The sequence below is a fragment of the Rhinolophus sinicus genome, linkage group LG07 (genome assembly GCF_036562045.2).
Source record: "Rhinolophus sinicus isolate RSC01 linkage group LG07, ASM3656204v1, whole genome shotgun sequence".
In the NCBI taxonomy this organism is placed as follows: Eukaryota; Metazoa; Chordata; class Mammalia; order Chiroptera; family Rhinolophidae; genus Rhinolophus; species Rhinolophus sinicus.
In genome coordinates, this window is record NC_133757.1 from 82,347,877 (window position 1) to 82,372,207 (window position 24,331).

Sequence of the window (24,331 nt, forward strand, 5' to 3'; positions counted from 1 at the left end):
TATACCACATAGTGTGCTCACTACCCAGAGTCAGTTCTCCTTCTGTCACCACATATTTGACCCCCTTTATCCGCTACTCCATTATAATCTTATGGGACCATGGTAAATGAGGTCCTTAGTTGACTGACAGATCCTCATGCAGCACGTGACTGTATACAAACCTATTTTTAAAGAAAATTATTAAGATTTAAAAATAAATGTTACCCAGGATATGTTTTTTTTAGGGGACTGGATTAAGCCAAAGGAGAAAGGTGGAGGTCGGAGAGGGGGCAGGAAGGTTAAACATGGCAGTCCCAACGTGCCAGCGAGGCCCCGCCCTCCCTCACCCCCCCAAGCCCAGGACCCGCTCTAATTCCCGCCCTTTGGACCTAAGCTTCGCCCCCAGCCTTAAGCATCTGGCAAAGACCCCGTCTCCCAACCCCACTCTCCAGGTCCTTTCGAACCAACTCCAAAGCCTGACTCTAGGGAAGAAACTAGGACTGCTCCTCTGCGATTGGACGATCAGAGCCCAGGCCACTTCCGCTTCCGGCGCCCCAGACCAGAAGCGGAAGTGCACGGCGGAGGCGGCGGGCGGTGTCCCTGCAGGGTGCTCACGGCCTGCTGCGGTGGGAGTGTCTCCCCGCGGTTTGCAGGTGCGGCTCAGCCCCTGGGGACGGCGGGGAGGGCAGAGAGGGGCCTTACGACCTAGAGTAGCCTCCCCCGCCGACCTGCTTTCTCCCGGCGGTCGCCCTGGCTCCGGGGTTGGGCGCGCACAGCTCGGCCTCGCCGCCGTGCCCCCCACCCCTGCGGCCCTCCCTCGTCCTCAGGTAGCCCCGCTCCGGGCCGGCGGGACTGCCATTCATCCATCGGAATCACGAAGTGCACTCCAGGTCCTGCACCTCAGGAATGGTGACACCGGCCAGCCCCAGCCCTCACCCATCCTCCTCGATTTGTAGGGCCGGACCCTCGCGCCCTTATGCAACATAACTGTTTATAAGCAACTCACGTTTTGTTTACTATGGCATTTCATACGATCGGGCTTTGTCATGGAAAAGTTAGGTCTGAGTCTACGTGTGCTAATTGGTTTGAATGACTTGTCAAGTAAATTTAAAAAGTGGAATGCACCCTCTATCAAGGGATGAATTAGATGACAAGACTTTTTTTTTTTTTTGGTGACTGACAATTTGCAGTTGCTAAGCTTAGGACCTGTTTACTTAGCTTTCGTTACGTTTTCCTTTTCCTTTCATTTCTCTTTTTCTTTCTTTCAAAACAGCTTTCAATTTGTTACTTTTATTTTGTGAATATCAGTTTTTTCACTGTCAGGTGAGGGTGTCTTAAGAAAAGCTATTTCTCAGTTACCTCACAAGTCTCAAGGAAAGGTAAGACTGACTCTTCAGTGCTTTTGCACGTTGGCTGCGTTACCACAAGCATGTAAATCGCCGCAAAGCTTCAAAACATAGGGGCCTCCAGGAAAAAGATGACATATATAGCTTTGTTAGTACTGGGAATTGAAATTGAGTTGAGTTGGCCATAAATGGGATGTCTGTCTGTCTGTCTGTCTGTATTTATTTATTTATTAAGTAAGGTCAAAGTTCACTGTACTGAAAAATGAGGACAAAATTCTGGAGGAAAATTAAACAGCAGATTTCAGTTTTATGAGTGAGATGTTTGTTTTCAAAAGAAATACATGTAACACCTTGCCTTTCTAGAAAGGATTAATGTTTCTTAAAGACATCTGAAATCTGTTGTGGATTATGTTATATGAACAGGCACTTTAAGTCATTTTTATATTTATTTTTGTGCTGTTACATCGTTTTGTGTGCCTGTGCGTGCAGGCACATGCCTTCTTAGGCTAGCTATACTGAATTGTTCTTTGGGAGTGTGATATTTGGCACATTTCACTGTGGGTTGTCTTGGATGGACTGGGCCCCACACAGGGTGAAACAATGCCACCAGAATAGATGCAGTGCTTGTGTTTGTGTAGTTTTTATTCTATCTGGGAAGGCATTTTAAATTAATCATGACAAGGGTAGTACGGAAACATGGAACAGGAGAACTTGGGGAGGAAGTCAGGAAAGACATCTTAAAAAAGGGTCCCATGTTTGAACCTAAAAGATGAGTTGTATGTAGCTAGACAGGGGTTTGGGCTGTGGAGTAGAGATGTGAGAGACCGTTCCAGATGTACAATCCCTCAGGTAGAACAGAGCCTGGTGGTTCCAGGAGCAGAAAAAAGACAGGGAAAGCTAGAGGAAACAGTGCAGAATGGATGAGCCTGGTTGGAGAGGAAGGCATGGCCCTGAAGGTCATGGTAAACTTTGGACCTTGTTCTAAGGCCACTGGGAAACCACTGAGTCAAGACTTTTAAATAGGGTGGTGACGTGATTTTCTCTGTGATTTAGACAGAACCGGCTCCTGGATTGAGCATGGAGTTTGGGATGGACAAGAATGAATGCAGAGTCCATATCTATATAGGAGCTTGGATAAGTTCAGGACTCTGGTGATAGTAGTTGAGTCTTGATGGTAATTGTGAAATTGGAAAAGATGCAATGTTTGAGACACATGTAGGAGGCAGAATTTAGAATTTGGTGATTGACTTATTCTCTACTACCTGATATAGAGCAGGTGTAGGCAAATGATGGCCCATGGATTTCTGAGCCAATGCTCGTTTCTATAAATAGTTTTATTGGAACACTTTTTTTTAAAAAAATGTGTTCTCTATGGCTGTTTTTGTGCTATAACTGCAGTTAAATAGTTGCTATAGACTTCATCTGCCCCATAAATCCTAAGATAGTTACTATCTGGCCTTTAAAAGAAAAAGTTTGCCAACCCCTAATATATAAAGTACTTAGAATGTATCAGGTGCTGTGCTGATGGCAGGATTTGGGGTCCTGAAAAAAGTGGACGCAGGCCTATACTTAGTTTTTACATCATGGTTGGAGAGACAGAGGCAAAATCACCTAAACAAATAAATATAAAAATCACAACTTGATAAGGGCAGGGGAGGAAAAGTAGAGGGTGTTGGAGGTATCTTGAGGGAATATAAGAAGAATAATGATCCTTTTCTTAGGTGAGAGGAGGTCGTAGATGTGATCCGGTCCCGTGGCCTGAAAAGTGGTACGGGGGCCCTGGACATTGCTTACTAAGATACATTCCCTGTGAGGGTTTTTCGCTTGGTCACCACAATGGCGGCCCACAAAAATGGAATTATCTGGGTCAAACCCTTGTTTGGTGCTCTGCTTGCACTATCACTCCTTCTTATACTTCGTTTCTCTTTTATTGCAGAGAGGATGCCTGCTGAGACCTTAAACCCTGGCACTGGGGTCATGGTGAGGGGCTGGGGAGTCTGGATGGTGGAGGGGGGATAATTATGTACTTTGAGCCCTATGCCCTGTCTCCTTGCCATCAGCTGAGGAAGAAAGGGGCAGGGAAGTGTGGAGCATCTTCTCCCGTGCCCCAGGGGACCTGGAGCATGTCCTCTGGAGGGAACTGGCTTGGGAGGAGGGTCCCCACAGAGACCCTGGGGTCCTGTGCCTAATTCCGGAGTCTGACCGAAGAGGGGGGCTCATTTAGAGCTGGCAGCAGAGCTCCTCCAGGGCCATCCCTGCTCTCTCTTGTAAGACTTACCCTAAACACATGTGGCTGTAGGAATTTAAATTTAAACTCATTAAAATCCAGTAAAACTAAAAATTCAGTTTCTCAGTCACCTGAGCCACATTTCTCAAGTGCCCAGTAGCCACACATGCGGTGGCCGCCCTTTTGGCAAGTGCAGGCGTAGGACATTCCCATCCTCCCAGAGAGCTCTACTGGGCAGTGCTGCTCTAGAGAGCCCTGAAATTACAATTCCATTTCTCAGGGGCAACAGAAGTCCTATTTTAACAGGTATAAAAGATTACTACATGCTTATAGAAGTCTAGGGACGGCATGAAAATTAAGCGATCAAACCCAAACTTCTCATGCCTTAAATAAGGAAAAACTCTCTAGGCTGAGAAGTCCAAGCTCTGCTGTCACTGGTCAGTGAAGTGACAAAGAAAGCCACAACTTATACTTCCGGATTTGTCCAAATGTTAAAAGAACCGTAAATGTTTTGGGCTTGACAGGCAACTACTAGATTCTGCCTTTGCAGCACAAAAACAGTCATGGAGACAGGTACACAAATGGGCATGGCTGTGTGCCGATAAAACTTTGTTCACAAAAACCAGTGGCCCCGGGCTTTGCTGAGCCCGGGACTGGAGAGAGCTCCCTGTCTGAATGTTCTTGCGCTGGGTTTCCCTTCCGCAGTCGTCCTGCTGAGCGGTGGGGTGGTCCTCGCTGAGCCAGTATATGTGTCTGCCTCATAGGAATCAGTCACCTTCGAGGATGTGGCGGTGAGGCTCATCCAGGACTGGACGTTGCTGGACGGTGCTCGGAGGAACCTGAGCAGACACGGGATGCTGGACAACTGCAGGACGCTGGCTCCCGGGGGTAAGGCTGGCACTACTCCAGCCCTTCTTGTACGTAGATGCCAAACGCTTCAGGGCCTGTCACATGACCACAAAGGTCTGATGTGGGCCTGGTGGGGTTTACGGTTCACTGGTTTCGTAATGGAGCTCCATCTGTTGCACTGACTGCATTCTATCCATAGTCAGGACCTGTGTGGGTCTCACTGACTTTGGCCTTGGACTTTAGGGCCTAGATAACCTGAGCCCCATGGGGCAGAGAGGAGGGCGTTTGTGGTGTGGGCCCTTGTGAATGAGCTTCACTGAGTTCATTAGAAACTGGGTGTGCTCACTTGGCCCCCATTGTACTGGCCCAGCGTCATGAGCTGAAGTCCACGTGGAAGCTGGGTGGCTGGTGGGGAATTGTTTGTTTTCCTCGGCAAGTCCTCCCTCCCTCAGCACGTGTGTCTTTCTCCATGAGCAGGGACTCCACCATGCAAACCCAGGCTTGTTTCCCAGGTGGGGCCAAGAGAAGAGCAGAGGGCAGCAGAACGAGGCATTCTCCGTGCCATGGGTGTGGGTGAGTACCGGGGGCGCCAGGCGCAGGGATCTTGTGACCCCCCCATCAGAGTGGCTGCTAGCTGGGAAGGGTCAGTCTGACAGCATTTTAAAGGCTCTCTTCTGAGGGGAAAGAAGGCTATTTGGGGTGCGGTTTCTCAGGTGAGTTGCTTTAGCTTTTCTTCTGTTTTCACATTCTAGCGTCCTCTTATACTTACCGTTGGTCTCAAAACAAGATATGTTCCAATTTCTCTGTTTTGAAAAAATTTGAGTTATTCACATACCATAAAATTCTACCTTTTAAAGTATGCAATTCATTGGCTTTTAGTATATTCACAAAATTGTGCAACCGTCACCACCATAACTCCAAAACATTTCTGTCACCTCAGAATGAAACCCCATTCTCATGAGCAGTCACTCCTCATTCTCCCCTCCCCCCAGGCCCTGGCAACCCCCAGTCTGCTTTCTGTCTCTCTGGATTTGCCTGTTCTGGACATTTCAGATCAATGGGATCATATAACATGTGACCGTTGGTACCTGTCATCTTTCAGCATAATGTTTTTGAGGTGCATTCATGTTGTAGTGTGTGTCAGTGCTTCATTCTTTTCAAGGCTGAGTACTATTCCGCTGTGTGGAAGGACCACGTTTTGTTTATGTCTGTTGACGGACAGTCTGGTTGTTTCTACTTTTGCATGATTGTGAATAGTGCTGTTGTGAACATTCGTGTACAAAATTCCATATGGACACTTTTTCAGTTCTCTCGGGTATACACTTAGAAGTCGAGTTCTGGAGCATATGGTAACCCAATGTTTAACTTTCGAGGAACCACCAAACTACTTTCTAAAAACAGGTGCACCAGTTTATGTTCCCACCAGCGGTGGACGTGGGTTCCGATTTCTCCATATCCTTACCCACACGTTTATCCAGTTCCTCTTTAAGTTGAACATTTCTGTGTGTGTTCTTTGTCTAATTGCTTCTTACTTATTTCTCTAATAACTCTCTTTCTGGCAACAGCAGTCTCACTCCCCATAGAATCTTTTGCTTGGAAAAAGAGCCTCTCGTTTCCACTTGTTCCTGTCACTTCCAAAATCCACACACAGCTCTACTCTTTAGAGTCTCACTTTACTCACTGATGCCTTCTTCCCTTTCAGTGCCTTTCCAAGTTTAGGGTCAATATATTTTTTGAAAAAGCCTATTTTTTGTGTGTGTCGATTTCATACCACTATTTCTTTCTGAAAGAAGTTTCTCCCCCACCCCAATTCATTTTAGATTGGGAATCTCAACCAAAACCCAAAGAGTCTATTCCTGTGCAGGATATTTTGGAGGAAAATTCGTCCCATGATTTGCAAATGGTAAGATTCACGGCGGGTGATCCTCATTGGAGAATTTGAGGAATATTATGTGACTTGGAAATGTAACCCAAGGCCTGGGAGCCATTTGAGCCAGGGCATTCCACTAGGGCACCCCCCAGTGTCTGAGAGGACACTGTGACTGTAACTGTGTGTATGACTGTTTACGTAGTCTGTGACTCATAAGTTTGGGTAAACTCTGCTTGTCGTTCAAGACTTTCTAGAAGGTTCCCCCAAGTAAGCATTTCTATCAGTGCAACTCAGACATTGATTGTGTGAAATGTGATTTATTCTGCAACAATCATGAGAGACATGCTGTCTGTTAGGGACGCCCCAGGAAAGTTAAGAATGTGGGAAAACCTGGTGGTGGAGCCTACGACATCCTCGAAGAACTTGACCTGTGTAAAAAAGGCGCGCCTCTGAAAAGCCTGAAGATGTGCCTCTGATGGGCACATTCCCTGGGCGCGGCATGGATGTCACGGATGTTGGCGAGCTTTTCGTTCTCACTCGTCCCTTCTCAGGAGAGCAAACTCTGCCTGGAGAGAAGGCCCCAATATTTTAACTGCGGTGGGAAGGGCTTCTGGAGGAACTGTAACCATAACTGGATCAAGAGAACCCATAGGAGAGAGGGCCACTCTGATTATAAAGAACATGGGAAAGTTGTCAGGGATCCCTCCCCTCTTAGGAGACAAGTTGAGACCCCCAGACTGGAAAGAAGCCCCTTTCAAAGTGGGGGAAAGCCTTTAGCACCAGCCCGCACATTGCAGTGCACGAGGAGATACACACAGAGCCCTTCTGTCCCCGCTTTGGCCCTGAGTTCCCGCCTCCCCAAACTACAGGAGCTTCCAAGGTTTGACTTCCCATTCTTGGGGATTTTGAGGGTTAGGGTTTGGATAGGGGGACATACAGAGCCCAGGCTCACCCTCTGGTCTGGGGCTCCTTATCCTGGAGCCACTGAGATCTCTGGGCTCCCTCAGTCTGCACCCCTCCACGTCTGTCATGGATGGTGTTGGCCTCAGAGCGGCAGAGATGCTGGGCCAGTGGACGGCGTGGTGTGGCCCACGTTGTAGAGACCTCTGTTCCATTCCTTCGTCCTGAGCAGGGGAGCTTCAGCCCTGCCTTACCTGGTGTGGGCTTCGGGGCAGCCAAAACCCTCGCCCTGCACGGCCTGCAACAGACCCCAGGGCAGCTGAGTCCCTCCTCCCCAGGTCCTCATGGTCCTTGGTTTACACTTGCTTAGGCAGAGGGTGTCTTCCAGTAGCTGCTTGGGGAAGGGCATGTGGTTTTCAAGAGCTTGAGATCTGCAAATGTGTTATTGAAGCTGCTGAATTGCCGGGGCCTCATCTGATGTGATCAGAGCGGTAACCCTGTGACAGAGCACGCTGTGTGTCAGTGTACAGCCCTCAGTTAACGCTCGTTGAACGAAGGAATGAGCAGGTGGGTGCTGGGGAAGGCATCTCCAGGCCCCACCTGTGTCCATGTCTAGATCAGCAGATGGACTGTGAGAGGGAGGGAGGGAGGATGAGCCTCGAGAGGACCCCCTCTCCAGTTTCTGTGGCTCTTCCCTCAGTATGGGGCTCCAGCACTTTCCACAGAACTCCGCTCCAGCTCAGTAGTGAATACCAAGTGTGGGAGAGAAGGGGCCTCTCCTGTATCCGAGCCCCAGGAAACAAGTGGTCACAGAATGTTCTGAGTGGCCACAGGAAATCTGCTTCCAGACACGTGTGGAAGAGAAACTGAGCATTTCATCCCTGAAGACGCACATCTGCAAAGTGGTGGAGCTGGATTTGGCGCTGGCAGTTGAATCCAGGCCTAGCTCCTGAGACTAGTGTCTTAGCCACCAAGATCTGCCTGAGGTCACATGACCTACCACTTGTTTGATGGTGTTGACCCTTTCACTAGCTCTTCTGGGCCATTTCAGGTGTCACTGAGCCTTGTTCCAATCACTGAGGCCCCCAATGGCAGTTCTGAGGCCTCCCTGTCATGTGGGAGTATGTGCTGGTGGCCAGGGACAGACCAAGGCCCTATGTCCTCCCCCTCATGGTCAGTTAGGCCAGGGGAGGGCCAGGCACATAGGTAGCTGGGAATTGCTCTTAGAAGAGCCCCAAAGACTGAGAATGGGTGTCTCCAGGCTCCGCCTTCCTACGCCGCCTCTTCTCCACAACACCTGGTTCTTAGCGGCCGCGGTTTCACAGCCCTGTTCTCTGCCGGACCCACAGTGTCCACACAGCAGTGTTCGGGAAGTGTGTGCTGGACAAACAGGCTCAACTCCTCAGAACCTTTTTTTCAAGAAGAGTGATCTGTGTCAAAATTACTTTGAAGAAAACATTTGTCTCAAAATATACTCACAGGGTTTTAATTTATGGAGGTGACTGAGTGACGACACAGGCAGTGCCACAGAAAGATTTTTTTGACTTAAGTTTCTTGAGAGGAGAAGGCTTGTCATGACACATGGGTGCACACAGGGCAAGTGTTAGGGTCAGTCAGGGGGCAGAAAGGGATGAGGGAAGAGTCTAGGTCAGAGCCTTTATTGGGGTTTTCACAGGGCAGGATAAACAGGATTGGCGAGTGTGAATAATTCTGGAGGACCTTGGGCACAGGAGCTGTCCCTGGTTGTGTGGTACCTGGCCTGGGTGACTTAGGACGGGCGTGTATTGCCTTGTGTGAAGTGGCTAAGAAGGTGGTTCAGAGGATGGGTTCTGGATGGCAGGGGAGATGTAAACAACTGGAGCCAATAGTTTGGCCCTGTGATTGACGGATGCCAAAGGGACAAGTTCAGAATCGAAGAAAACAGACCAGTGTTCACATTCAGAACCAAGGGCTCCCAAACTTTCTGTGCTCAAACATCCTGCAGTGCCTCTAAGGGCTGTGGCCTAACTTCCAGCCAGGGCCCCCCAGAACCAGAAAGGGGCCAGGTCCATTGTGATCTGTCCTTGGAGCCCCTTGGTGGTGGCTAGCAGTGGAGCAAAGAGTCACCAGGTCTGAAACTGCCAGACCTGTGTGCCCCGTCTTCTAATGGCACTACCCCAAAACTGAGGGTCTCTGAGCTGAGAACAGCCTCAGTGCCACCTGTGTCCTGCTCAGTATCTTCCGTGCCTTTTCCCAGGGGCCGGGGCTGGACCTCAGGATGCAGGGCAGGCCCATGACGGGAGAGAGGAGGATACCCTCAACTCCAGAGGACCAGTCAGCTCTCCGGGAGTCGCCTTGGCCTTCTGGATACACAGTAAGCCTGGGAGGAGGTTTGCCGCGGGGACCCCAGCCAGTAAGGCCTGGGGTTCGGGATTTCTGTAAGTGAGGAGGCTGGAGGGGAGGCAGGAATCTAGGGCCCACTTTTGGGAACTGGGAACATGTTGGAGGCCCAGGCTTAGCTCCTGGTAGAAACTACTGAACAGGCCCTAGTGTTTCTGCATTGAAGGTGACAGGTGGCAGGGGCTGACACTCAGGCACTGGCCCTGGCCCTGCCTTGTATGGTTCAGCCTTTCGTCCTCTGATCCAGCCACCCTCACCCCCCCCAATCCCCTCGTCCATGGCCAGGAAACCTACAGGAATGAGTGGGTCCTGTGACCCGAGGGCTGGGTGAGGAGGGTCCAGGCTGAGTATCTGAGACGGACACTGTAAGGTGTGTTTTGAGCTCCTCCTGGAGGAGAAGGGGCCTCCTCCCACCTGCTCTAGCGGCCTGTCCCTTCCCCGAGGGACCTGCCACATTTACTTCCCCATCCACCATCAAGTCCTATGCGCTCTGCCTTCAAACTATACCTACGTCTGACTGCTCCTCCTGTCCCCACTGCCCCTGCCCTGCCCAGAGCCACCGTTTGTTCTGAACCCCTGGGAATGCTACTACTTCCTCTGGGCCCACCCTGGACACAGGGGCCAGAGGCGCCCCTTAGAAGTACAAGTCAGGTCGGACACCTTTCCAGTAGAGGAGTGTTCCGATCCTTCCTCCACGACAGGGCTTCCTTCCAGAAACAACTGCCTACCTCCCCTCATTTGCACAGGGCCATCTCTGCAGCCCCCCTCTGCCCCTCAGCCTGCTAGCACCCCCTGCCCGCTTTGCCCCAGCTTTCCCCCACAGCTGGAGGCTGCTCAGGGAAGGCCTACCCCACCCTGGACCCCTGTCCCCATCCCACCTTGGAGGTGTAGTTCTGTCGCAGTGATTAGCCTTGTCTTGAGGAATTGGGTAAGTCTGGGCTGGTAAACAGGGCGTGTCCCCGCCTTTTATCAGTAGGTCCCCCAAAGCAGGGCCAATTATGCAAATTCAGTCTGAGTGAACAGGTGTGAGTGGGTCCCATTGACCACTGTGTGACTCTAATCTGACCCTGTCGCTCTGTCCAGGGCCTGAAGGTGGCTGTGAGGATTCAGAGGGTGGCCACGCCAGAGCCTGCACTGGGCTTCCCGGACCCGTGGGTGGCCGGGGATTCTGGTGAGTGAGTGCCGGATGGAATGGCCGCCAGAGGGCACTGCTGTCCTGTGGGGACTGGCATCTCCTGCCTTGGTTTCCTCTGACTGCAGACATTGCCTGGTACCATCAGGAGGGAAGACAGCGGCCTCTCTCATTATGTTTTCATGGGGAAAGGCACTTTCACAGTCCTCAGATTTTTCTTTTTCTTTTTTCTTTTTTTTTTGGTTTCAGATCTTTCAGTGAAGAAAGAGCAGGCCCCACTCACCTGTGGCAAAGGCCGGACCTCTCTTTGGGAGAGATTAAATTTTTCACTACACAATTATGGCAATGCTGAAGATTACAGTTGAATTGACTATAAATGGCGCATGTTTTAACTGAGCTTTTAAAAAATGAAGGTTAAAAGGCACATTTCCTGAGAAGCAGGGGAAAATAATTAATTCTGGAGGACAAATAACAACTTTAATTGCAAGGCAGTTGTTTCCTTTTAGCTTGTCTTCTAGTGAGAATAATGAACTTTGATTCTTAACAATATCATGCAGTCTTGCATCTGGAATCTGTATTATATCATTGACAGGAAGTAATCCTTTTGCGTTGCTCTTTTGTATGTTTTGTTGGTAGGCCTCTGGGCCAAGCACTGCCTTGCAGTACTCTTGAAGTACTTGGAGTACGCTCTGCTCTTGACGTGCTCTGTGACTGTCCTCCTGTGGTGTGGGGGGCACTGGGAAACCATCAGAGGCAAAACACCGCCCCCCTCCCCCGTGGAGCTCCCAGTCTGGCTGGGCAGTCAGGTGTTTAAATGGAGACAGCGTGGGAACGCGTAACATGGGGACTTATCTTGGGGGTAGAGAGGAGTTCTGGGAAATCAAAGCTTAGACCAAGGTTTCTCAACTGCAGTGCTACTGACATTTGGGCTACATCATTCTCTGCTGTGGGGTCCCCCTCGGCCTCGTTAGCAGCATCTCAAGCCTCCATCCACTGGATGCCAGGACCCCGTTTACCTGAAAATGAGACCTAGCCGGACAGTCAGCTCTAATGCGTCTTTTGGAGCAAAAATTAATATAAGACCCGGTCTTGTTTTACTATAAGACTGGATATAATATAATGCCGGATCTTATGTTAATTTTTGCTCCAAAAGATGCATTAGAGCTGATTTTCCGGCTAGGTCTTATTCTCGGGGAAACACGGTAGCACCTCCCCTGTATTAGTGTGCTAGGGCTGCCATAACAAAGTACCACAGACCGGGTGGCTTAAACAACAGACATTTGTTTTCTCACAGTTTTGCGGGCCTGAAGTCTGAGCTCAGGGTGTGGGCGTGGCTGGTTTCCTCTGAAGGCCGTGATCTGTTCCAGGCCTCTCTCCTTGGCTTGTGGACAGCTGTGGTCTTTGTTTTCCCTCTGTACGTGTCTGTCCAAATTTCCTTTTCTTATAAGGACACCAGTCATATTGGATTAGGGCCCACCATAATGACCTCATTTTAATTTAATTACCTCTTTAAAGACCCTGTGTCCAATTGCAGTTATATTCTGAAATACTGGGGTTAGGACTTTAATATACAAATTTTTGGAGGGACACAGTTCGGCCTATAACCGCCTCCTTCCCCCCAATCTTGATAACCAAAAAGTCTCCAGGTGCTATGGACTGTGCCTCCCCCTTCATATGTTGAAGCCCTAACCTCCCATGCAACTGTATTGGACATTGGTCCTTTAAGGAGGTGATTAGGGTTAAATGAGGTCATAAGGGTGGAGCCCTGACCTAGTAGACCTGGTTGGTGTCATGTGAGGCCATAGTGAGAAGGTTGCCATCTACAGGCCAAAAAGAGGGTTCTCACCAGACGTGGCGCATGCTGGCATCCTGATCTTAGACTTACAGCCTCCAGAACTGTGAGAAAATAGGTTTCTGTTGTTTTATTGCCCGCTAGTCTGTGGTATTTTGTGATGGCAGCCTGAGCTGATCAACTAAGACAGCAGACATTGCCACATATCTCCTGGGGAACAAGTACTGGATTCGATCATAATTACGGTATCATTTAGCTTGGCCAGATGTAGGGCTGTTTGGAGAGGGTTTGGAGAGCGGATCTCAGCCCTAGGAACAGCATCTGTAAAATCCCTCAAGGGGACAGAGGGCTGTGGGCAGGGAGCAGAGGGAAGTGGGGAGGGGTGTGAGCTGACTGGAGAGCAAGTGGACTCCAGACCATGCAGGGCCTGGAAGTGTGGGAAAAGAACCAGGCCCATCTCCTAGGCTACCAGGAGCCAGGGGCGCATGTAGGTGAGTGGTGCCGTGCACCTGTGGTTCTAACCCTGCAGCACCTGGGGCGAAGATGGACTTCAGGCAGGACATGAGTGGTGGGTGAAGGTGGTTAGGAATGGAATGGTGGCGGCCTAGAATTGGGGTGAGTGTGGAGTCAGTGTGGCATGGGTCCCTAAGACCACTCCCACGTTTGGTGGCTCATAGAAGGCAGCATACAGCTGTGCGCGTGGCCATGGTTTGTAACGGAAAGGATACAAAGCAAAATCAACCAAGGGAAAAGGCGCATGGGTGAGGTCTGGAGGGAACCAGAATCCTTCTCTGCCTCACTTCATCTTAACTAATTACATCTGCAAAAACCCTATTTCCAAATAAGGTCACATTCTGAAGTACTGGGAGTTAGCACTTCCTCTTTTTTGAGGGGGGAACACAATTCAAACCCTGACAGTCTGCTCTCTGCTCCCTGCCCGTCCACCACTTTATGTCCTACCCCCATGCAAAATACATTCAGGTGATTCCAGCATCCCCAAAGTTTTCACCCATTTCAGCCCATTAATAAGTCCAAAATCTCATCAACTCAGAAAGTCCCAAATTTCATCATGTAAGTCATCTAAATCACGTGTGGGTGATACTCGGGGAAGGTCCATCTTGGGGACAAAATTCTTCTCCATCTGTGAAGCTGTGAAACCAGAAACAAGGATTCTGCTTCCAGAATACAATGGTAGGAGGGGAATAGGGCAGACCTTTCTGTTCCCAAAGGGAGGGAAAAAAGGGGTGCTGGGTCCCAAGCAAATTAGAAACCCACCTGTGCAAGTTCAAGGCCTGAGAATCATCCTCAGTCTCGAGGCTCTGTTCTCTGCCTGCCTGGTGGGAGCCCCACCTGTGTTTATGCTGGATATTCCATTCGCGTTCCGTCAGATAGGTAGGTGGAAATAGTGGAGCCGATGGTTGGGTGTGTGGGTCTGGAGTTCAGATGTGAGTCAGCCTAGGGTTTTGGTAGAGGTGGGAATTGACGCCCAGAGGGGCAGGTTGCCAGCTGCGGCAGAGAGTACTGAGGGAGAAGAGAAGAGGAAGGTCTGGGACATGGGGTTGCCAGCCAGAGGCATGATGGAAGAGGAGCTTCTACGAGACCAAGAAGGAGGCTGGGGGTGCGGGCACCTTGTGTGTCCCTGTGAGTGTGTGCATATGTGTGTGAGCACGTGTGGTCACTCACAATCAGAGTGGGCAGTCTTTGGTCTGCGAATGTGCTTACTGGGCCTCACAGCTCCGCCCCCCCCCCCCCTCCTCTAGCTCTGCCTGCCCAGGACCCCGTGTGGCTCCAGGAGGAGAGCGTAGAGGAAGATCCTGGGGTGCTGACCACCTGTGTACAGGTAAGTAAGAAATCCTTGCTGTTCTTTCTTGCTTTGCCGCCTTGTCCCCTTCCCATGGCCTGGAGCTTCTCGACTCCACAGGGCGGGTCTCCAGGCATCCAGACTCTGGGTCTCTAGCAGGGTGGGGGACAGGGCAGGCAATGGCCCGAACCTCGCAGTCAGACCTTCCCCGGCCTGTTGAGTGCTGTGTTGTGCTGAGCGTCAGGAGGGAAAACAAAGCAAGGATGTGAACTGTCCTCGTCTCATATCCTTCACATCTCACTGGAGCAAACACTGGTCATTTACCAAATATTTCTCTCTTGCCTGCTCAGGTCCGCTGTGGCCTGGGGCTGGAGGGGAATAAAACTGCAAGGGCTTCCTGGCTAGCTGTCAATAGCTAAGTCCTGTCATGAAGTTAAGGTCCTTTGATGCCACGCCTCTGGATGCTGTCCCTCAGGGAGGGAAGGGTAGAGAGGAGTTCTAGTCTGAGGCCTGAGCCAAGGGGTAGATTCTGAGGTGCCTCAGAGCCCCGTCTGAAAGTCCTCTGCACAGGGTGTCCATTCCCCAGGCCTGCCAGCCCCCCACCTTCATCTTGTGTATTGGCAGGGGTGGCCCCTGGCTGAGTGGTAATGGGTGTGCATTGTAGGAACCAGTCACCTTCGCCGATGTGGCTGTGCTCTTCACCCCAGAAGAATGGATGTTTCTAGACTCTGCCCAGAGAAGCCTGTACAGAGACGTGATGCTGGAGAACTACAGGAACCTGGCCTCTGTGGGTAAGGCTGGCCTCATCGCTTCATCCATACACTTACGCAGCAAGTATGGGTTCCTGGAACTGTGCTGGTTTGGAAACAGGTGAAAAGACAGATGAATCCTGCCTTCATGGTGCTTTTAGTGTAGTGACTTCTAGAAATGAAGCTCTATCTGCTGCTTCTGGGCTTCTCAGATGTGTCCCTGAGCTAGGCCCTAGGTTTTGGGGACTGGAATGTTCTAGTGTCCTCTGGGACCCTGTGAGGGAGGTTGTACTTTGGTTCCTTAGTGAAAGAGCGCTGCTGTGCCCATCAAAATTTAGGCATACTTATTTCACTACTCCCATCCCTAGTGCCCCTAAAGTCTAAAGAAGATGAACCCTGGTTTCATGGCAAGTGCAGTCTGTTCACACCGTCGAGTCTTTCCCCACAAGCAGGAGATCAACTATGCAAATCCAGCACGTTTTCCCATTTGGAGCAAAGAGAAGAGCTGTGGGCCACCGGGAGAGGGATCTTCCCAGGAGCCTGTCTAGGTGAGCACCACACAGATCGGGAGAGCGCCAGCTCTGGTAAGATGAATGTTAGATTTGGAAAGTGTCAGAAAGGGCAACACTTTCAGTGCCTTTAATGGAGAAAGTTGTTTGGTTGAGATCCCTTAGTGAGTTCCACCTTCTTTCATTTTTCCCTTTCCTGTTTATCTCTAATACTTTACTCTGGTTTTGTAGAATGATTTATCCTACCTCCTCTTCACATTTAGCATTTCCATGTGTATATTTCTTCCAGTTTCTCCTCACTATAGGTTCTTCTTTATCTATTTATTTAAATTTTATTTTTTATTAAAGTTTATTGGGGTGACAGTGGTTAATAAAGTTACATAAGTTTCAGGTGTACAATTCTGTAATATATCATCTATCTATCACATTGTGTGTTCACCACCCAGAGTCAGTTCTCCTTCTATCACCATATAGTTGATCTCTTTTACCTGTTCTTGTTAATACTTTCTCTCAACATCAGTCCCAATCTTCATAGAATCTTTTCTTAGTAAATTATCTGCTGTTTCCATCCTTTTTCCTGTGACTACATCACTCCTTATGTAGCCAAATACCTAAAATTGTCCTTTACGCTGATACATTCCTCCTTTTCACAATTTCTTCCCATATTTAAGATCAGTATTTAAAACAAAAAATCCACATATGCCGAGCTTACTTTCTTGGTCACCTTGATCCTGCAGTTTCCTTCTCTGCATGCTTAATTTTCCCCCCCCTCTTAATTGCAGAACCTCAACTTCAAACTCAAGAGTTAATTCTTAACCAAGATATTTTTGCGGAGATTCCATCCATTGGCGTGAAAAGGGTATGGTACACAAGGATTATTCTTGGTCCTCTCTAGTAGGAAAAGTATGGGATTGCTGTTGGTTAGAAAAGCAGTACAAGAGGCCAGAGAGAGATTAAGGCAGTGGGTGCTCACCTAGGAGAAAGCAGTTTCTGGGAGAGAGTCTGTGAAGGGAGGGAGAACTTGAAACGTAGATCAAGACGTGTCTTCACAGAGTTCCCACCACTAACCGTGTTCATAAATGTGACATAGATGGTGCATTTGGAACTTATTTTAGCCTTAAATTATTCACAAAAAGTCTTTATCTAAGAAGCCCATGAAAGTAATGAAAATGATCTCTTTGTGGCAGTGCATCCACTTAGGGTAGAAATTGTCCAGACACGGGGAAAGGGGAAAGGCTTCAGCTGTAGAAATGTTTTGATCCTCTACACAACTTCCCTGGGGGTGAATGTCTATGGATGTAATAAAGTCTTTGGTCTTCACATTTTCCTCAATTGACAGGAGCAACCTCCGACTGGAGAAAAGCTCCACAGATATGATGAACTTGGGAAGCCTTTTAACAGCATCAAACAACTTTTTCAGTATGAGAAAATTCATGCTGGAGGCACCCCCTATGCACGCCAAGAGAGTGGGAAATCCTTGTTCCAGACCACTCACCTACTGGTGCGTGAGAAAATCCATAGTGGGGATAAAACCTATGCATGTGACAAATGTGAAAAATCCTTCAGATACAGCTCCGACCTTCTCAGGCACGAGAAGACCCATACCTCAGAGAAGTGCTTTGAATGTCAGGAATGTAGGCATTCCTTCAAATACTCCTCGAATCTGCGGCGCCACATGAGAACTCACACAGGAGAGAAACCCTTTGAATGTCGTCAGTGTGGGAAAACCTTCACGAGGAACTTTAACCTGATTTTGCACCAGAGAAACCACACGGGTGAGAAGCCCTATGAATGTAAGGACTGTGGGAAGGCTTTTAATCAGCCGTCCTCTCTGAGGAGCCATGTGAGAACTCACACCGGCGAGAAGCCCTTTGAGTGCAGTCAGTGCGGGAAAGCCTTCAGGGAGCACTCGTCACTGAAGACGCATGTGCGAACTCACACCAGAGAGAAACCATACGAATGTAACCAGTGTGGGAAACCCTTCCGGACGAGCACCCACCTGAACGTGCACAGAAGGATCCACACAGGTGAGAAACTTTATGAGTGCACGACTTGTGGTCAGGTGTTGAGCCGTCTCTCAACCCTCAAGAGTCACATGCGAACCCACACGGGAGAGAAGCCCTTTGCGTGCCAGGAGTGCGGGCGAGCCTTTAGTGAACCCTCATCCCTCAGGAAACACGCGAGGACCCACACTGGCAAGAAGCCCTATGCGTGTCAGGAATGCGGGCGAGCCTTCGGTCAGTCTTCACACCTCATCGTACATGTGAGAACCCACAGTGCAGGGAAACCCTATGAATGTAATCAGTGTGAGAAAGCCTTCAGACACAGCTCTTCACTCACCGTGCACAAAAGAAGTCATGCCAGGACAGAGAACATTAGGAATGGCATCCTGCCGTTATCAGTGTCCCATTCATATGGTGGGCCCCTTGCTAATTAACTTCCAGTTTGGAAAGAGAAACATTTGGGCCTATAGTCATCTCTCATAGTACTCGTTTAGCTATATCACGTGTTTTAATGTAATTTCATGTTCGTTTGATTCTAAATATTGCCTTACTTTCCATTATCACTAAATCTTTGATACACGACTTATTTGGAATTAGATTTTTAAATAACTGTATGTGGTTATGTTTTTGTAGAGGTATAATTACTTACAGTGGAATACATAAATCTTACGAGTTGGATGAGTTTGACAGATGTGTACATATATGCAACCAACACCCTACTCAAGATACAGAACATTTCTGTCATTCTGGAAAGTTCCTGCATGTATCTGGGTGTTTTTTAGTGCCTTTTTGTTGCTAGTTTCTAATTTAATTAAATTTCAAGCAGAGTATGTGGTTTTTGTGTCGTTGAATCTTAGGTATTTTCTTTTGAGATTTGCTTTTAGGTCTAGTGTGGTGCATCCTGCTAGCTACCTACCCAAACTGCACCTTCTTTCTTACAGTAGAACCTAGGGGTTTGTTCCGATTGGTAATGTACACTGTGAAAAACCTCCATCTCCCAGTCCTGGCAGTTAGGGGAGGCCATGTCCCCCAGTTCTGGTTAGTGTGAGAAGTTGTTGGATGTGACTCCTGGTGAGGATGTTGGAAAGAAGTGGTTTCATTTAGACATTCCCTCTTCTTGCCGTTTGTACCAGCAGACACGAGGAGCCATCCTGTGACCATGAGAGTGGCCAGAAGTCACAGTCGTTCTAGTTTCCTAGTTTGTGTCTTTGTGTGTCTACGCCAGCCCTGGACTGTTTGTTTCTGGAGATCTTGTTACATGAAAAAGATGCATTTCTTACTGGTTTTTAGCTGTTCTCACAGGATTCTGTTTTTGTGTTTTGAAAATTCTTTTTGCTGAGCATAACAAACATATGTAAAAGTTCATAAATCTTAGTGCATACCTTGATGAATTTTATGTATGTCTGTACCACCCACATCAAGATATAAAATATTTTATCTCCCGGAAGGTTCCCGTGGGCCCTACCCCCACTCAATGAGCCCCATCCCTAGAGGTAGCCAGTATTCTGACTTCCATCACCATAGATTTGTTTTACCTGCTCATAGAAATGAAACCACACAGTATGCACTCTTTTGTCTGTTTTTTTCACTTAATATAATGTCTGTGAAATGTATCTTTGTTGTAATACCATTTAAAAAATTGCTGTGTAATAGTCCATCATCTGAATATACCAGAATTTAAAAAGTCTATTCTGCTTACAGACATTTGGGTTCTTTCCAGGTTTGGCTGTTATGAATTAAGTTGCTGTGACTGTTCTGGTGCAAGTCTTACTGTGACATGTTCTCATTTCTCCTGGGAATAAACCTAGGCATGGAACTGCTGGGTCCCTGGGGAGGCGTATCTTTAGCTTCAGTAGATATTGCCACACAGTTTTCCAAAGTGGTTAAAACAATTTATACTTCTGTCATCAACGAATGAAGGTTTCATTTGCTGTACATCCTTGACAACACTTGCTACTGTCAATTGAATTTTAGCTACATTAGCGCGTAAGTGGTTTCTTGTGTTCTCATTCGCATTTTTTGGTGAATAATGATGTGGTAGGTGGTTGCCACAATTTCTCTCATCCCTCTGTGGACATCTCTTTTCAGTGTGACTTTTCTGCTGCCATCAGGAGGTGGGGTTTATTTCTCTACCCCTTGAAGATGAGCTTGATCACATGACTTTTTTTTGGCCAATGCAGCATTATCAAACATGACGAAGCAGAGATTTGAAAAACACATGTTGGGGTTTGCCCTCTTTTAGCTGTGGTTAGACTCTTGAGAGCAAAGCACCAAACACCAGACATGTGAGGTAGGTCACCTTAGACCATCTGGCCCCAAGCAAGTGACCAGGTGACTGAAGTTGTACAAGTGACCGTAGGTGAGGCCGGCAGAACTGCCCAGCTGAGTTCAGCTCAAATTGCTGACTCACTTAATTATGAGCACGTGAGGTGGCTATGCAGGAATAGACAAGTGACACAAGTCGTGTGGTATCAGAAAGAGGAAGCTGCTGTAACAAAAACTTAAAATGTGGCATTGACTTTGGAACTTGGCAGCTGGACAACAGCTGAAAGGGGGTGAAGGAGCTGAAAACCTCCTGAAAACGGTGAAGAAACTTACTAGAGGTTGGGAAAAGACTACGTAGTAGGGAAACCATTGACAAAATGTGTGTGGTAACTTGGAAGGTAGAACGTGTACTTGATGAACTTGTGGATCTGGCCGAGGAGGGAGGCGTTCTCCCCCCTCTCGTCCCACCCCAGTCTTCCTCAGGAGCGCCTGCTGGTGTTCCAAGAAGAGCTTGCCAGCAGGTGGGCACTCTCCTTGTGTCTGACGCTCCGGTTCTCTACCCACACTCCAGCCCACACTTGGCCTTTAGCAGCTAGTCAGGAATTTTAGCAGAACTCTTACCCCCTTGTCTGGTGGTGCTGTCCTCATCCTGTGCTACAGGGGAGCCAGTGCTTCTGTCCACCTCTCTTCCCCTAGATTTCAGGCTGTAGTCAGTTCCCTGTGACTTGAGCTTTTAAGAAAGCCACGCTTTTGTCAATTACTCAGCCTTGTTTTTCTTTAGTTTTAAAAAATTTATTGGGGTGTCAATGGTTAGTAAAATTATATAGGTTTCACGTGTATAATTCTGTCATACATCATCTGTATATCACATTGTCACGGAGTCAGTTCTTTCATCACCATATATTTTACCCTCATATCCCCCCTCTCCCCTTACCCTCTGGTAACCACTACTGTTGTCTGTGTCTGAGTTTTTGTTTCTTTATCTTGTTCCTTTGTTGCTCTCAGTTTTATATCTCACATATCAGTGAAATCATATGGTTCTCGACTTTTTCTGTCTGACTTATTGCACTTAGCATAATCTCAAGATCCATCTATGTTGTCGCAAATGGCACTATTTCATCTTATGGCAGAGATAAAGAAAATGTGCTGCACATACACAGTGGAATACTACTCAGCCTTTTCCTGTTGCTATGGTGGCAGCAATGCATACTAAGTTTCTACATCGAAAGCGGAAGCCAGAGGCGGGATTCTTCCTAAAAATAAACAATTTTTAGAATTGTTTATTCCTCTTTTCTATAAAGTTCCATGAGATAAAAGACCACATGGAGCCTGTTCAGTGTGACTTCCTATAAGCCTAGCACTGCTGGGAAGACAATAAGCTTTCAATATGCTTGTTAAGTCTGTATGAATTCATATTGGGGCAAGTGCTCCCAGGTGGAGTATGCATGGTCTCAGCCCCTTAAGCTGTAGGTTCCTGTGGGCTGCTTCCTCTCACCCTCAGTGAGAATTTCTGCTACCTCAGAAATTCACCACCCCACAGCAACCTACTCAGGGTGAAGAGAGCACAGTGCCTGGCATTCATTTAATAATAGGCAGTTCTGAGGCTTCTGGGTCGGCCTGAGGCTGTGCTCAGACTCTGGGACAGCACAAAAGGAGTGTGTGTGAGGATCAAAGATTACCTTAGAACACTGATCCCTCTGTCAGACCTTCAAAGGACACCTCGTCCCAAGAGGGGTATTTCTGAAATATGAACGAGAGGGTAAGGTGAACATACTGGAAAGGCAGGCAGGCACAAGGTGGTAGCCAAGGTAAGCAAGATTTTAGGTAATGCTTATTCCTTTTTATTTTTATTTTTGCCATGAAAATACAAAACTTTGCAGGTCAGAAAAAGCCATTAGTTGATCCATGTTATTAGATTAGATGAAGTCATCTAAAAGATGAGAGTAGATGAAGCGTGCTGGTGCTGGTTCCCTGGAGTGGATGGTAGAGGGGAGTCGAGGTGAGAGGCCTGCAGGCAGAAAGTGTGTTCTTCACAGGAATTTCATGCCCCTCTCTGCAGTGCCAGGCTGGGGGAGCAGCCCTGGATTTGGAGTCCTGTGTTTCCCACAGTTGGATACCTCAGGAAGAGACCATGGAAGAACGGTGGGTTGAACGTCAGTCTGCTTATGGCTTTGCCTCTTGGTCTCTCAGAGTCCTTTGGCCACCTGACCACTTCAAATTTACATTTTTTTTTTTTACTCCTATTTCCCGACTCCCCAAATCAACTAGATGTAGGACTACAGGCTGGCTATCAGGGGTGCTCAGAATCCAGGAATCCCAACCCAGGTGTACCAGTCCTGCTCTCTGGATTCCTGAATCTCCGGGTTGACAGATTCCAATGTAGGGAGAATCCCAGGCCTTGCCAATGTTCTGGCTGTTTTTAGGTCTCAGGAACCTCGCCCTGTGGACTTCCAGTTTGGGGTTCGGACTCCAGGATTTCTGGTTTGGGGACCCCAGAGATAATCTGATTCTGGTTTTGGGATTCCAGCAATTGCATGATTCCTCAGAAGGGGGCAAGTTGAGGCTGTGTTTCTCCCACATCGGCCCCATCACAGCCATACCTGGTGAATGTGGGGTGTGGGTGATGCTCTCAAGAACACCCCAAATGTTGGCAGCTTGACAGACAAGCCCTTCCTTCTTTGGCATATGGATGCCTCTTTTATTTTTATGTAGAAATGGATTCTCCCGGGCAGTTCCGAATTGCAGAGGTGGATACCAATTAGCGACTTGGTCCCCAGCATACAGCAGTCTTGGGTTTGTGCTGACCTTTAACTTACCCTCTCCCAGATGCACAATTCCCAGAATCCTGGACCGCCAAATATCCCTCCCTAAGATTTTTTTGTGGATCTCTACTGCTCTCGGTATAAAGTTCAAGTTCCCTAGCCTGGCCATGAAGAATCAGTCATATGATCCCAGGTACTTATCTGGAAGAAAATCCACCTCTGAGATGCTCCCTCCTTTTATCGTTTAGCCCACAGTGCCTATTTCCTATTCATCTCTCAGGTTTCATTTAACAATTAATGCTATAAAGTTTATAGTTGATGACCATTTTCTGTTTGTTGGCAGGCACCGAGCTGGGCTCTCTACCCAAGGTGTTTTTCATTTTCTGTTTTTCTTTGCATCCACTCTGGTTCTACTAATTAAGAGAGCGATTTGGTAGAAAGAGCATCGGCTTTGCCAGTAAAGAGCCCAGAATATGATTCTTGTCCCTGCCAGTTACTAGGTTTGTGATATCAGACAAGTTTCCTCATTGAATGACTAGTAGATTGATACTCATCTTACAGAGCAGGAACCTTTTAGTGAGCTAATCATGAAGCTTCCTTTTGGGGGCAAATTACATCCTTTGCTCCCTTATCAATCTCAAACTGGCACTACCACCAAGTGTGCTGACTATACAGTCACCAGTAATACCAAGAATAAAAAGCAGAACTGATAATAAAAAAAAAAGAAACAGGATCTGATAATAAAACATGAGGAAAATGCATCCATGCTAGATGTCATTTTGTCTAGGGATCCCACATAAAAATTCATCAAACTGGGAACTTGTGATCTGTGTACTTCATGTAACTCATTGAGTGCATTCTATACACACCAAATATAATGTGAGAACTATTTATCCAGTTTGAGAATCTTTGTTTCTTTTTTCCTAACTTGCTTTTGCACTATCTGGAAAATGAAAGAATAATGGGGGGAAATAGGATTTTATTATTATTATTATTTTAGCTTCTCAGAAGAGGCTGATACTTGGGTCAAGGAAAAGACTTGGAGATTACATGGGGACCTTTCATTTTTCTACCCATTTGATTATTGCCATAGCATTAAATCCCAGAAATTTATGACCTCTCCCTCCCCAAATGTGTTAAGAAAGATCCGATGGGGTTAATCTGTTGGCTCTTCGTGGACCATTGGGTCATTTGAAGGGCAATAGTGTACAATTGAGGAGGACTTCCTTGAGATACCAACGTTAGTTTCTTTATTCTTTTTTTTTCCTCTCTGGTGCCTGGTAGAATAGCTAACACACAGTAGGTGCTCAACACATGCTTTCTATTTTGTTTCCTGATTTTGAGGAGACATTCATCACTTATGTAGCCTCAGTTCTTTTTAGCCTGCTATGGGAAATGCAATTTCTGACGAGAGGCCATGTTGGGCAACTTCTGCATTGGCTTAAATGCTCTGGAGATTGTACAAGAAGCAGAAAGCAAAGCCGGTGCCTACCCAGAGTGTAGAGGTAGATACTTACATACCATACACTTAAGAGTTTATGATGTTGACCAACATGTAAAAGCTCATGTTAGATATGATGCCAGAACTCATATATTTTTCACTCTGGCTATCATATTTTAGGAAAGGGCATAATGGGAACGGAAAATAAATTGCTTGAGGAGCTTAGAATTCCAATCTCAAAAGGAAAGATTTGGAATGGATTATTGGATACAAATTCAGTCATAACTGATTTCATTCATAGTTGAAATGAAGCTGATTTCAAACCAT

General features: G+C 47.6%; 1 protein-coding gene across 5 annotated transcripts; it reads left to right on the forward strand.

Moving 5' to 3' along the window:
* The first annotated feature begins 532 nt into the window (after positions 1–532).
* Positions 533–19,225, forward strand: ZNF333 (zinc finger protein 333). 5 transcript variants are annotated; one of them, XM_074338102.1, is made up of 12 exons: positions 533–632; positions 3,262–3,305; positions 4,317–4,440; positions 4,879–4,974; positions 6,222–6,304; positions 9,408–9,524; positions 10,634–10,721; positions 14,235–14,314; positions 14,940–15,066; positions 15,474–15,572; positions 16,316–16,392; positions 16,873–19,225. In XM_074338102.1, the coding sequence occupies exons 2-12, from the start codon at positions 3,267–3,269 to the stop codon at positions 17,968–17,970; spliced, it is 2,028 nt and encodes a 675-aa protein (XP_074194203.1). In that variant the 5' UTR covers positions 533–632; positions 3,262–3,266; the 3' UTR covers positions 17,971–19,225. The 5 variants fall into 5 exon arrangements, with proteins under 5 accessions (XP_074194203.1, XP_074194205.1, XP_074194206.1 ...); XM_074338104.1 differs by having other exon boundaries at positions 15,477–15,572; XM_074338107.1 differs by having other exon boundaries at positions 556–632; positions 4,914–4,974; positions 15,477–15,572.
* Positions 19,226–24,331: the final 5,106 nt, after the last annotated feature.

Coding starts and splice junctions, on each gene's coding strand:
- ZNF333 (XM_074338102.1), top strand. CDS start 3,267: ATGCCTGCTGAGACCTTAAACCCTGGCACTGGGGTCATG. Junction 6,305..9,407: donor CGTCCCATGATTTGCAAATG/GTAAGATTCACG, acceptor GCCTTTTCCCAG/GGGCCGGGGCTGGACCTCAG. Junction 10,722..14,234: donor GTGGGTGGCCGGGGATTCTG/GTGAGTGAGTGC, acceptor CCCCTCCTCTAG/CTCTGCCTGCCCAGGACCCC.